Genomic DNA, 15,258 nt, shown 5'->3' with positions numbered 1-15,258 from the left:
GGGGGGGGGGGGTCAAGATGTATTAGAGCTGTGTAAAATAGTGGATCCTAGAATGAAAGAGGAAGATAAGGTTGCACATCTCATGAAGAGTGTTGCTGAGGACATGTATCAAGCCCTACTCCTGAAGCAGGTTTTGATAGCAGACAACTTCATAAAATGGTGCCAGTATATTGAGACAATGCATCAAAGAAGAATTACATGCAAGAAGTCTGAACGGCTTCCAAACGTCATATCAATGTCTGTGATGAAGGAAACAACTGATTTCACAAGTGTTCCTTGCCAGATAGTGACAGAGGAAGCTCAGAAGGCACTTGGATTGCAAAAAACCGAGACGCATAAAGAGATCATAAGAGAGGAAATGGAATGGACATTGAACCCAATATCTCATCCTTCATATCCCTTTAAAATGGTGAAATCGTTGAGACCCAGACGAAGTTACGTTCGTACAATGCCGCATGAGGAACCTGTTTGGGCATCAAGGAAGACTGACATCTGGAGGATCCAGGATAACCAACCAGTATGTTTCCACTGTGGACGATCAGGACATGTGGTGCACTATTGTCAAGAAAAGCGGTGGATATTTGATGAGGCCCGCACCAGAAGACAGCAGACCGATCTTAGCCGATGCCAACTCCAGGACGATGAAGATGTACAAGAAGATGTGGGTGCAGAACGAAGTAGTTCACCATCGCCGCAAGCTATCTGCTGGAGAGGATGCTCCCCAACATACCAATCAAGGTCTCCATCACCGTTTAGAAGCTCCAGCCAATCACCTAGCTGCCGCAACTTGGAAAACTAAAGGGTGCGACCTTCCTTGGAGGTGAGGCAGCCGAAGAGAAAAATCCTCCGCCGTCAATCACTACAAAAATAATAGGAAACTACATTGATGTCCTCATGGATGGCCAACCAGCTCAAGCTCCTGTGGACTCCGGAGCATCATACTCGGTCATTTCGGAGAAGTACCACCGCCAGTTGCAAAAAGTCATATTCGTCGACAACAAAACATTTCTGCTGAACATGGCTAATGGGAAATATGTAAAACTTACAGGAAGATGTACAATTCATGTGGGTATAAGTAGCCATACACAGCCCTTAGAATTCATCATCTTACAAGAGTGTAGTCATGACGTCATTCTTGGATGGGACTTTTTGAAAGCTTCTCAGACAATTATAGATTGTGGTCGCTTGAAGGTTATGCTAGACAAGATGAGATACTGTGGACAGAGAGATGCGCATCCACGTGCGTGGAGACTGTGTGTGCCGGGTGAAGTGATCATCCCTGCAGTCAGTGCTAGAAAGGTAACTGTCATGCCGTGCATCAACCCATGGATCTTGCAGTGGAATGTAAGAGAAGCATAGCACTGAAGACTAACTCGGTCGTTCCAGCCTCTGTCGTTTCATTTGAGAACAGATTCGGTGAATTGTGGATAGTTAACTGTCGCAGAGAGCCGCAGCTCCTTCCAAGACTTGTGTGCGTAGGAAACACTGAGCTGTTAATTGAAGAACAGCTGAATGTCATAGAAACCTTTCATGCCGAGTCTGTGGGCGAAATTAGCACTACCATTGCGAGACAAGATCTTCTAGTTTGACTGTCACCAGATCTCACTAAGTAATGATAGAAGAAGCTATTTGCCATTCTTCAAGAGTTACCTGAAAGCTTCAATCCACAGGTGAAGAGCAGATTAGACAAATTGACAGTGAAGCACTGGATTTGCACTGGAGACCATCAACCAATAAGCCAGAGAGCATACTGTGTGTCAGCAAAGGAACATCGTATAATTCGCGACGAGGTACAGAAAATGATGAAGAATGGCATCATTCAGCCTTTGCAGAGCCCATGGTTGTCGCTAGTGGTCCTCATCAGGAAGAAGGATGGCAGTTTGCACTTTTGGGTTGATTACAGGAAGCTTAAAGATAACTAAAAAGGACATTTACCCTCTTCCATGAATTGTCGATACACTAGATTGTCTGAAGGGGGCTTTTTCTCAACCATGGACATGTACTTGGGATACTGGTAAATCAAAGTAGCTGAGGCTGATCGTGAGAGAACTGCATTCATCACCCCTGTCCGCAGCTTGTGGTCTTGCGGTAGCATTCTCGCTTCCTGTGCACGGGGCCCCGGGTTCGATTCCTGGCGGGGTCAGAGATTTTCTCTACCTCGTGATGACTGGGTGTTGTGTGTTCATTATCATTTCATCATCATTGACTCGCAAGTCGCCGAACTGGCATCAGCTAAAAAGGACTTGCAATACAGCGGCCGAACTTCCCCGCATGGGGCCTCCCAGCCAACAGTGCCATACGATCATTTCATTTCATCACCCCTGAGGGCCTGTATGAGTTTAAGGTATTGCCATTTGGTTTGTGTAATGCACCAGCAACTTTTGAACAGATGATGGGTAATCTTCTAAGGCACCAGAAATGGATGATATGTCTTTGTTATCTTTGTTATTTAGATGACATTATAGTGTTCTCAGAGACATTTGATGAACAAATAAAAAGACTGAGGGCCATTCTTAAGTGTCTCCAACAAGGCGGACTGAAACTTAATTCAAGAAAGTGTCTCTTTGGAGCAAAAGACATCAAAATACTTGGACACCTTGTGTCAAACGAAGATGTGTTGCTAGACCCATAAAAGGTAAGATCTGTAATGGAATTTCCTATTCCTAAAAGCGTTAGAGATGTGAGAAGCTTCCTCAAATTATGTTCTTATTACTCTCTTTTTATCAAATACTTTTGTATCAATGCCAGGCCACTCTAAAAGTTGTTAAAAGCTAATGCTAAATTTATCTGGGGTGGTGCTCAACAAGATTCTTTCGATGTGCTGTGAAAAGATCTGACAACTGACCCACTACTTGGTGTGTATGATGAGAGACAACCTACAGAACTACACACAGATGCCAGTGGGTATGGGATCTGTTGCTGTTCTGTTGCAAATTTTGGATGGAAAAGATAAGGTTATAGCCTATGCTTCTAAGACACTTACAAAAGCTGAGAGAAACTTCTCAACTACAGAAAGAGAATGTCTTGCTGTGATCTGGGCCATGTGCAAATTTCGACAGTATCTCTATGGAAGGCCATTCACAGTTGTTACAGACCATCATTCACTTTGTTGGTTGACAGGTCTTAAGGATCCAGCATGCGACAGGGTGGTAAATAAAGAAGTGCAGTTGAAGCATTTTCACATGAAATGTGCATTTGTTATAGTGTTTGAATTAATTATTCAATCAGACATAATTACAGTTTATTCTAGGGAACAAGAATTAGGCGATTATTATACTAAAATCAGTTTTTCACGACACCGTTCAATCACTATTTATTGGCGTTGTTCTTTTCCTTCACCCAATGAAATTAGCACTGGTGAGACAGTTTACAGTTTTACTTTAATAAAAAATTGACTCCGAGCCCCCAATAGCAGTAATGTAGACTGCTATAAACGAAAATTACTCAGTCAATTCAAACAGACCACAACTCCCACTGTCCTCTTTGTTCTAACAGTTTTGGCGCAAAATCACAGTTCACCACATGTTCATTTGTGACTATGTATACCTTGTAAATCGTACTCACACAAATAATCGTAGCGCTTCCAGTTCACCAAATATATGCTTGCACACTTGCACTATTAAACAATACTCTTTGTCGAAATAAATCGGTGTGAAAAAGAATTCTCAAACGACCACATGGGCCACCCTCAAGTGGGGCTTGCTCGCCACCCACCCTCCAAGACGACTGACCCCTGGCCAAGATGGCCATTCTCTTATATAGGCTCGGACGTCAACCCTCCCCCTTCCCCTGGTTATGCAAGTACCAGTCTTACCAGTTAAGGGCACAAATTTTGATACACACATCTCTCGACAGAAATAAGTACACCATCGGAACCGCGCTAAAAAGTACATCTTATTTATATGTTACATTAATTTCTAGGATTATTCTATCTCCCGTAAATCAAGTTCTAGTTTTTGCAAAATTTTGCCACTTAGCACAAATTTGTTTGTTGACAGCTGTGCTGCAAAGTTTTAACGTAGGACTGCATATAGCACCGTTTTTAGATGTAATCTATAGCAATCCACACATTGTGGTGCTCAAAATATTCATATCTATAATAATTAATTAATTTTGGGTGATAAATGTTAATAATAATTTGCAAAGAATGAAAACTATTGCAAGTTAAGTGTATAGTATAACTTAACTAGTTTAAAATACATGTGATGCCACCCAAAATATTATATAGTGCCGTTCTTTACGTCATGAATTTTCTATTGAATTTTATAAACAATTTTCCCACAAACTTTGTTTATTGCTCTTTAAGGGCTTAATTATTTATTAATCTTAACATATGACTACGGCACTCGATCCGCTATGACAAAACGTTTTTAATGAGAGCTCTCTCATCCCTGTAAGTTGGTATTTACTATTTTTATTAATCTTTCAGTATTCGTGATATTTACCGATTTTGAGGTTACTATAACTTTTGCGTCTCATGACTTGAAATAAAGATCGGTCTTTCAGAAGGTGCATACTGCTGATCGCAATCCATTGCCGCATCGCTCTTCACCGTGAGTTACATAGTTTTCGCGTAATGTGCGAAAAACCAAACAATGCCCCAAGCTGCAGGCCACGTGGCTGCCTGGCAGCAGAGACCATCCCACTGACCGTTGCAAATCTCACGCAGGTATGCCACGCGTTTCCGCAAATCACGCACCATGTAGCGCACTCACTCTCCACAAAGCTATCCTTGCATCCTAGAAATATCCATCTAGTAACGGGGGTTTGTACTGTCACAAACAGGATGACTCGCCGGATGGGCACTACATCTTCAAGAGTATGACATTACCCTAGTGTACAAAAGTGGAAGAAAACACCAAGAAGCTGACTGTCTCTCAAGAAACCCTGCACAAGACAGTCAAGACTTGGATGAAGATAGTCACTGTCTTGCTGCACTCCAGGATCTCTCTGCTGAGCAGGAGGAGGATGCCAAGATATCTCAAATTATGCTTGCATTAAATCGGTCAGAGGATGTAAAAGGACAATTTAAGATAGTTAATGGATGACTTTGCAAGAAAAACTTTGATCTGTTTGGAAAGAGGTGGCTACCAGTGATTCCTAAACACATGTGCTGAGATGTTCTAAAGAAATTCCATGACACACCTGAGGCCGGACATTTAGGATTTATTAAGACATACGATAGAATCCGCAAGAGATTTTTCTGGCCAGGTTTATTTAGGTGTGTCCGTCAATATGTGTCGCACTGTTGAGAGTATCAGAAGAGAAAGGCAGTTGCTCAGAAACCACCTGGCCGACTCATACCAATTCCACCAGCCAATTTCCAACATCGGGTAGTGGCAATAGATGGATTATTGTTTGCACTGATTATCTGACAAGCTATGCCATTACAAAAGCCGTGAAAACAGCTGAAGCATTCGAGGTATCCAAATTCATCGTGGAAGACATTGTATTAAAACACTGTTTCCCAAGGTCATTAATTACAGATCGAGGGAAAGTTTTTCAATCGAATCTTGTGACAGAGCTAAACTGTCGGAGCAACATTACTCATCACATGATGACTGCCTACCATCCTCAAACTAACAGGCTTACTGAATGCCTTAATAAGACCTTAGCCGACATACTATCATTGTTCGTCAATGTTGAGCAGAGCAACTGGGATGAAGTGCTACCTTTCGTGACGTTTGCCTACAACACTGCCAAACAAGATACCACAGGATTTATGTCATTTCTCCTGGTGCATGGGCGTGAGGACACTGTGTTTCCATTACATCCTGATGACGTGGACGACGACTGCATCAGCCTGGTGTTAACCAGAGCTGAGGAAGCTTGGCAGTTAGTTTGACACCCTGCAGGCTCAAGAAAACGATCGCCGAAGGTATGATGCGAGCCACCACTCTGTTGTCTACCAGCCTGGTGACCTCGTCTGGATCTTCACTCTTGTTTGGAAAGTTGGTCTCTCGGAGAAGCTCCTCAGGTGCTACTTTGGACCATATAAGGTTGTAAGACAGTAGTCTAATGTTACTTATGAAGTTTGAAGATTTCAACCATGACGCAAGAGGATGAAAGATCAGAGATACGGTCCATGCCCTTCGAATGAATCCCTGTGAGGATCCTGCAACCCAGGGTAAATTTGAACCCCCAGCAACAGGCGACAAGCAGAAAGGTGACGAAGAGCGTAGCAGCAAAAGAAGTTCTAAGGAGATGAGCACCAGGCCGAGAATCAGTCATCGGGAGTCATAGTATGCAGGACCAATTACTTGTTCCCGGACTAGGAGGCCGCAACTCTGAGATGAGATGCTGTTCTCCTAAGGAGGGAGCAATGTCGCAGAAGCAGCTGAGTAGCACCGTGGTGTAGTGGTTACTATACTAAACTGTTGCCTGGAGGGTTGTGAGTTCAAAATTCACCTGGGCTGTACAATTTTTAATTTCTATATTCGGTTTGAGTACATTCTAGAAGTATCCACAAATGTGAAGAATCATTGTACTGGAATGTTCTGGAGCTGTATGTTTTCAGGCCAGAGGCAGCGCACTCCACGTTCTTGTATAGGCAGGTGCTGAATCAACCTCGGTTAACTGAATTTAACGTTTGTCATTCATCTAATTACACCTTCTTCTATGTGACATCATTGTAACAGATTCAAACAGGAACAGACTATAGGATTCCCAGGCACCACAATAACAAGCTATTTCAATGAAACTATTGCAGCAGGAATTATAAGAGTGCTCTTATTGTATGGAAACTATATTAAAGAAATGTTTATATGTTCTGATAATGTAAATCAGATTGTGCATACGTTTCAAGGTGGGTCGCAGTAGTAAGAGTAGCTTGTTGTTGCCATCTCAACACTATTGCATGCCAGCCACATACTTTGATCTAGGTAGTCTAGAAGACACAGAAAATCAAAGTTATTGAAGTAAATTTTTTGTGATTAATTACTGTCTCTTGAGGATGGTGACTGATTCATTTATTCATGTGGACAATTTAATGTTGGCTGTAATAATGTAATAGGCGTGGGATGCACTAGTGAGTAAAGAGAACACAAAGAGTTCTTTCATAGGTGACTTTTCTTATTCTTCCCATCTTTTTAGAACTGATCACAATTTTCAGCTTCAGTGACTACTAATATCTTCATTTGTGAATATGTCAGTCAGGATTGTAATTTTCTTGTATTTATGTGTAGGTTATTGAGACAACAGATGCCAAAAAGAATTGGAATGATCTTCAGAACTCTGAAGTTATTATGGATTATGGTACTGGCACTACAACTTTCAATGCTTACAGTAAAAAAAGAAAAAGCAAGACAAAAGATTGGAACAGGGAAGGTGAGTATATGGCTATGAAAAAAGAATGTTAATTTTCATTAATTTAAGAAGTTGAACCAAAAGGTGTTGCATGATCATATAAGAGCACCATTGAGATGATATGCAGAATGAAGAAAGTAGGCAGTAATGTTAATCATTATAGTCAGTTTTGAACTAATATTGGTTATCTAACAAAAGCTGATGAGCAACATGGGAGAAGAATCACCAGGTAGTAAAATCAGAACTCCATATCAATTATTCATACTTAAATCCCATTGCAGAATAGTAAAAAGTATTGCATGTAAATGCTTTTTGTTTCAGCCCCGAGATTACTTCATCTCCATGATTTTGATAAAATCACTTTTTTGTTGAGATGTATAGGCTCAAACTAATTGTTCATACAATGTTTGGTGACCCTCATAACGCACATTTGTAAATCCTGTACATCTTTCCATATAAAGTGAGGACCCAGCAATATAGTGCCAAGAGATCTTTGTTTTTTAAATGATTTTAAGATTATGAGAAACTTAAAAAAAAAATTCGTTATGGGTTGATGCTCTGAAAGTTAAATACTTGCATTAATTCTGAGGCCCTAACATAAAATTCAAGATTAAGATAAATTTTTTCACTACACATTCACTTCTGTGGTGTATCAAAAGTATGGCTTTAAATAGTCTCCTGTTGTAGTAAATAATTGTGAATACCTGGAAACATGCAGTGGGTTTTGAACATTTAGTAAATGAGAATATAGCGATAGTGATAACATGTGTGGCAATTTTTGCTGCCGAAGTCCACTGTCACTTGGGTCCAGCTTAGAGGAGAAAGCTCTGCTCATACATTGCAATTTATTGTATGTAATAAAATCCTTCCCATTATGATATCAACTACTGATAATATAGCCATCTAAAAACAAGGACTATTAACAAAGTAACTTCTGTTTATTTAAAAAATTGGTTTACTATTCTGTGAAAGTGCACACTAATTTATTTTTGAACATAGTTTCCAGCCAGATTGAGATATGTTGTAGTGTTTAATGAGCTTTGAAATTCCACTTTCATAGAATTCTGCTGTCTGTGGCTGAGACCAACCTACAATGCTGGTTTTCAACTCACCTTTGTATGGAAGAGTATGAATAATCTGTGAAAAATACAAAGCTCCATGAGGGCGACTCTGCAGTTTTCTTTAACCATTTCATAAACCAAACAAATGAGATCTGCATTCATGATAATTGGTTGACAACCTTCCCCGCTCACGAGTATTGTGAATGCAAATTTGATTTGTCTGGTTGATGAAAAACCCGCAGATTCACATCAGGGAGCTTTGTGTTCATTTTCCACATATTATTTGTACTATTCTGGGCAAAGGAGAGTTGAAAACCAGCTTTGTAGGTTGGCTACAGTTTCAGGTGGCAGAATTCTAGGAATGAGGAATTTCAAAGCTCTGCCTGGAAGCAAAGTGGAAAAATAAATTAGTGTGTGTTCTTTCATAGTATTGTAAAACAAATTCTGTAACTTCATTAACTTCTTTTTTAAAAATAATTGGAGGCTACTTTACGAATAGCCCTTGTATAAGGAGTCATGCACACATTGCAGATTAATTTCTGACTAAAGGAATGGAGGCTGTCCTTGAAATGTTGAGCTTAAATTAATAATGTCTGTAACTTGGATACCCATACCGAATAAGGTAATACAAACGACGCACTGGACTAGTTTGGTGGTAGTAGTGTTCAAATAATTATCTAGTTAACCCTATTTAGAGTTCTTTATTTTTAGTTGGAGGGTACAGGTTGTTTCTTCAGTGATGCCACAACTGATTTCTTGTTTCTCCCTTTCCACCTGAGTTTGTGCTCTATTTTAATGACCTCATTGCCAATGGAACGTAACAATCAAAATGTCCTTCTCTGCTCCTTTGAAAGCCTTCAGTCACCACACTGCTGCAGTAGATGCAAATATTACTTTATCTCTAAAAAGCCAGAGTTGTAGTGACTCTTCACACATGATAATAAATACTACATGGTGTTCTTTCAGATGTTATACTGAGTGTGTTACAGGGCATAGACACTCTTTGATTGTGATGCTGTTGGAAGTGCCAGTTATGTTCTTTTTGAACTTGTTTTTTATACGTGGCTTGTTTAATACTCTTTCTATTTTAAATTTTCTCACGGATAAAAATTACAAATATTGAAGCCTGGAAAAATTTGCTTTGCCAATACCCATATTCGCTGCTTGTTCTTCAGGAAGGAACAATGTGTGTATATAATCTTCATGTACAGTCACACACACATCATAATGAAACTTCCTGGCAGATTAAAACTGTGTGGTGGACCTAGACTTGAACTGGGACCTTTGCCTTTCATGGGCAAGTGCTCTACCATGTTTTCATCTGCCAGGAAGTTTCAGATCAGCGCACACTCTGCTGCAGAGTGAAAATTTCATTCTGGAAACTTATCATAATAGTTGAAACATTGCAAGCTTGAACTATCAGAATGTTCGCACCACTTATTATTCTAAACTGTAGTACTACATTTTATTTAAGGTATTATGTGGATGTGTAAGTATTAATATTTCACCACAAAATTGTTGATACAAAAGATATGAGTGCATTGGTGGGGTACCAATGACTCTATAAACAAGAAAGTGTTGTGACCTACATGGAAAGAGCTGCAGGTAGAAATTATTGTGGCTATGATCTAGAACAAGCAGGCAGGACATAGCTAAAATGTAGATCATCGCGTCACTTAGACAGCTACATGAATGATTTGATTCAGGTTGGTAACATGTAGAGCAGCTATGGTTCAGGTTCAAACAAACCAAGCTCTAGAAAGATGTATACCTAGCAGACTAATTAAAGTTTATAGAGATCCCACTTGGTGTTTATATAATATCAGGAAGCATCTTAAGTAAAAGTGTTCAGTGATAATAGGTTCAAAACAAAGCATAAATCAACATATAGGTAGCTGTTAATTGAAATGTTTTTAGTTACCAGGAGTGTAGCAGAATATGACAGGACTTGTCTCAAAACTTCAAGCACAGTTTGACATATGCTTAAGTTGTCAGTAGTGCACAAATCAGTGCCCAAACACTTATATGTGGGACAAGAACTGAAGTAGAAAATAACAAAGGAAAATTGAGGAATATTGCCATCATTCAGTGGCTACATTGCTGCTAAGACAAGTAATATAGTTATCAGGTCTGAGTGCCATTATTATGAAAAGGATAGAGTGCTACTCACCATATAGTGGAGCTGCGAACTGGCATAACAGAAAGAATGCTAAACAAGTGACCTTTCAGCCAAAAGATCTTCTGAAGTAGACAAATGCACCCACAAGTGCAATTCACCCCCCCCCCCCCCCCCCCCACACACACACACACACACACACGCAAGACCACTGTCTCTGGTCACCGAGGGCAAACTGCGAGCAGTTGTGCACCTGAATGCTGTTGAGTGTGTGCCAAATTCTACACAGAATTTTCTAGTGAATTAGCACCACACACACACACATATATATATATATAAAGATTCCAAGACTTACCAAGCGGGAAAGCGCCTGTCTGCTTGTGTCTGTGTATGTGCGGATGGATATGTGTGTGTGTGTGTGTGTGTGTGTGTGTGTGTGTGTGTGTGTGTGTGTGTGTGTGTGTGCGAGTGTACACCTGTCCTTTTTTTCCCCTAAGGGAAGTCTTTCCGCTCCCGGGATTGGAATGACTCCTTACCCTCTCCCTTAAAACCCACATCCTTTCATTTTTCCCTCTCCTTCCCTCTTTCCTGACGAAGCAACTGCCAGTTGCAAAAGCTCGTAATTCTGTGTGTGTGTTTGTGTGTTTTGTTCATGTGCCTGTCTGCCGGTGCTTTCCCGCTTGGTAAGTCTTGGAATATTTGTTTTTAATATATTTTTCCCATGTGGAAGTTTCTTTCTGGATGTGGGTTTTAAGGGAGAGGGTAAGGAGTCATTCCAATCCCGGGAGCGGAAAGACTTACCTTAGGGGGGAAAAAGGACAGGTGTACACTTGCGCACACACACACACATATCCATCCGCACATACACAGACACAAGCAGACATATTTAAAGGCAAAGAGTAAGGGCAGAGATGTCAGTCGAGGCGGAAGTACAGAGGCAAAGAAGTTGTTGAAAGACAGGTGAGGTATGAGCGGCGGCAACTTGAAATTAGCGGAGGTTGAGGCCTGGCGGATATCGGGAAGAGAGGATATACTGAAGGGCGAGTTCCCATCTCCGGAGTTCGGATAGGTTGGTGTTGGTGGGAAGTATCCAGATAACTCGGACGGTGTAACACTGTGCCAAGATGTGCTGGCCGTGCATCAAGGCATGTTTAGCCACAGGGTGATCCTCATTACCAACAAACACTGTCTGCCTGTGTCCATTCATGCGAATGGACAGTTTGTTGCTGGTCATTCCCACATAGAAAGCGTCACAGTTCAGGCAGGTCAGTTGGTAAATCACGTGGGTGCTTTCACACGTGGCTCTCCCTTTGATCGTGTACACCTTCCGGGTTACAGGACTGGAGTAGGTGGTGGTGGGAGGGTGCATAGGACAGGTTTTACACTGGGGGCGGTTGCAAGGGTAGGAGCCAGAGGGTAGGGAAGGTGGTTTGGGGATTTCATAGGGATGAACCAAGAGGTTACGAAGGTTAGGTGGACGGCGGAAAGACACTCTTGGTGGAGTGGGGAGGATTTCATGAAGGATGGATCTCATTTCGGGGCAGGATTTTAGGAAGTCGTATCCCTGCTGGAGAGCCACATTCAAGGTCTGATCCAGTCCCGGGAAGTATTCTGTCACAAGTGGGGCACTTTTGAGGTTCTTCTGTGAGAGGTTCTGGGTTTGAGGGGATGAGGGGATGAGGAAGTGGCTCTGGTTATCTGCTTCTGTACCAGGTTGGGAGGGTAGTTGCGGGATGCGAAAGCTGTTTTCAGGTTGTTGGTGTAATGGTCGAGGGATTCAGGACTGGAGCAGATTCGTTTGCCACGAAGGCCTAGGCTGTAGGGAAGGGACCGTTTGATATGGAATGGGTGGCAGCTGTCATAATGGAGGTACTGTTGCTTGTTGGTGGGTTTGATGTGGGCGGATGTGTGCAGCTGGCCATTGGACAGATGGAGGTCAACGTCTAGGAAAGTGGCATGGGATTTGGAGTAGGACCAGGTGAATCTGATGGAACCAAAGGAGTTGAGGTTGCGATAGGTAGTAATTCTGTGTGTGTGTATGTGTGTTTCGTTCATGTGCCTGTCTGCCGGCACTTTACCGCTTGGTAAGTCTTGGAATCTTTGTTTTTAATATATATATATATATTGCTATGATTTACTGCAAATTCCTCGAGCAGAGGTATGTTTCCCATGTTTGAAAAAGAGAAAAAAGTCACACCATTCTATATCCCATGATTAGTTAAGAGCACAAGTCACAACAGTCTCCAACAGAGAAATATAACCTATCAGTACAATTGCCTTCATATATCACTCACATCTATTTGTAGTGGAGTTCTAGAATTCATTCTTGGTTCAAACATTATGATATACATTTAGTAAAATAATAATCTACATGGAAATTTGGATGGGTTCTAGAAACATCAAGAATGCAAAACCCAACTCGTGCTCTTCACACATGCTATCCCCAGTCCAGTGGATAAACTAAAGCCAGTTTCTTCACGTTTTCTGAACTTCATAAACCCTTTCTTTCAGTATTCCATTAGTGCCTTTTAAAGAAAATGTGTCCCATGGCATATCTAATCAGTTTTGGAACTGATCAAAAATTTGCTAAAATACATCTACATCTACATCCATACTCCGCAAGCCACCTGACGGTGTGTGATGGAGGGTACCCTGAGTACCTCTACCGGTTCTCCCTTCTATTCCAGTCTCGTATTGTTCGTGGAAAGAAGGATTGTCGGTATGCTTCTGTGTGGGCTCTAATCTCTCTGATTTTATCCTCATGGTCTCTTCGCGAGATATATGTAGGAGGGAGCAATATACTGCTTGACTCTTCAGTGAAGGTATGTTCTCTAAACTTTAACAAAAGCCTGTACCGAGCTACTGAGTGTCTCTCCTGCGGAGTCTTCCACTGGAGTTTATTTATCATCTCCGTAACGCTTTCGCGATTACTAAATGATCCTGCAACGAAGCGCACTGCTCTCCGTTGGATCTTCTCTATCTCTTCTATCAACCGTATCTGGTACGGATCCTACACTGTTGAGCAGTATTCAAGCAATGGGCGAACAAGCGTACTGTAACCTACTTCCTTTGTTTTCGGATTGCATTTCCTTAGGATTCTTCCAATGAATCTCAGTCTGGCATCTGCTTTACCAACGATCAACTTAATATGATCATTCCATTTTAAATCACTCCGAATGCGTACTCCCAGATAATTTATGGAATTAACTGCTTCCTGTTGCTGACCTGCTATTTTGTAGCTAAATGATGAGGGATCTATCTTTCTATGTATTCGCAGCACATTACACTTGTCTACATTGAGATTCAATTGCCATTCCCTGCACCATGTGTCAATTCGCTGCAGATCCTCCTGCATTTCAGTACAATTTTTCATTGTTGCAACCTCTCGATACACCGCAGCATCATCTGCAAAACGCCAAGACAGCATGTTTTCCACAGTCATGTATAGAGACTGAAGTAATGAATTAATGCCTTGATTGATATCAGATATGCCACAGGGAAGTGTAATAGGACTATTGCCATTTTTATTATACATTGATGACTGAGCAGATAGCATTAGTTTCGAGCTCAAGCTTTTCTCAATCAGTGGAGTTATTTGTGAGGAAATTTCATAAGGTAAAAATTGTAGTAATGCCCAGTTAGATAGACGCTACGTACAAAATATCAGCCTGATGCAAGGCCTGGGAACTAACTTGTAACCTGGAGAGTTTCAGAGTTGTGCATTTCACTAAATGTAAAAATATGGTGTACTTTGACAGGTAGTTTAGCGAGTCCCATATAGTGTCAATAACGGCGTACTTTTATTTGGGAATAACAACATGTATAGGTATGAAGTGAAACTAACAAATAGGCTCAGTTGTGGGTGAAGCAAATGGCAGCCTGTATTTCTTTGATAGAATACTGTGGAAATGCATTTTGTTTTCAAAAGGGAGCACTTGTAGAGCTTGTATTGAATACTGCTTAAAAAGTGTATGTTTCTCACACAGGTTGGACTAAGAGGGCAAATCAGATAAAATGTGAGTGATTCAAGTTAGTCTGATTGGCAAGAAAGTGTAATAGAAATGTTGAGAAGTTGTAATTGAATTGTTGAGAAATTGTAATTGATAGACATGGTAAGGAGCAGTTTGGGAGGGAAAGACAGAAGATGCATGGGCATTGGGGCCAGGGGGGTTGTGCAGTGTATGAGGGCAATGACATGGAGGTGTGAGTTGGGGGGAAGTAACATGACAGAGGAACAGGAATCTGTTGAGTTGAGGGTGAATGTGAACATGGTTAGCGAAGAGGCCAGGAGGATTATGGGAGCAAAGGGTATATTGTGAGGAGAACTCCATCTGTGCAGTTCAGTGTAGCTCGTGCTGGAGGCAAGGATCCAAATGGCAGGGGTTTCGAAGTAGACCTGGAAGTTGAACACATTGTGTTAGCTAGCTAGTTACTTACTCATGTATTTACTTACTTTCATGTTCCATGGTTCAGTTGTATGATACAATGTAATGATGTGGGACAAGTCATGTTACATTCGCTTCACAGTTAATTTGTAAATATGGATACGTGCTGAACATTTATAAGACTGTGTTGTTGTTGGTCTACCCCCTCACCACCCTCTCTCTCTCTCTCTCTCTCTCTCTCTCTCTCTCTCTCTCTCTCTCTCTCTCTCTTGCATGCCCACACACACAAAACAACCACCACAACTGTGTGGTCAACTCTGCTCGCAACCAGTTTGGCAGCGGCCAATCATTTATCTCTTCTCATTGGTAGGAAAAAATTCAGAATGTAGAG

At 41.3% G+C, this 15,258-nt stretch overlaps 1 protein-coding gene across 2 annotated transcripts in view; it reads left to right on the top strand.

Annotated features, from left to right (window-relative positions):
* The window catches only part of LOC126356051 (titin homolog), a 96,241-nt gene that overhangs the window by 56,950 nt on the left and 24,033 nt on the right, over positions 1-15,258 (top strand). For both annotated transcript variants that reach the window (XM_050006734.1, XM_050006733.1), the window contains exon 5: positions 7,185-7,326. In XM_050006734.1, coding sequence (XP_049862691.1) covers positions 7,185-7,326 — 142 coding nt within the window. The remainder of the gene's footprint in view (positions 1-7,184; positions 7,327-15,258) is intronic.

The sequence above is a fragment of the Schistocerca gregaria genome, chromosome 3 (assembly GCF_023897955.1).
Source record: "Schistocerca gregaria isolate iqSchGreg1 chromosome 3, iqSchGreg1.2, whole genome shotgun sequence".
Lineage (NCBI taxonomy): Eukaryota > Metazoa > Arthropoda > Insecta > Orthoptera > Acrididae > Schistocerca > Schistocerca gregaria.
This window is presented reverse-complemented; position numbering and strand designations above follow the sequence as displayed.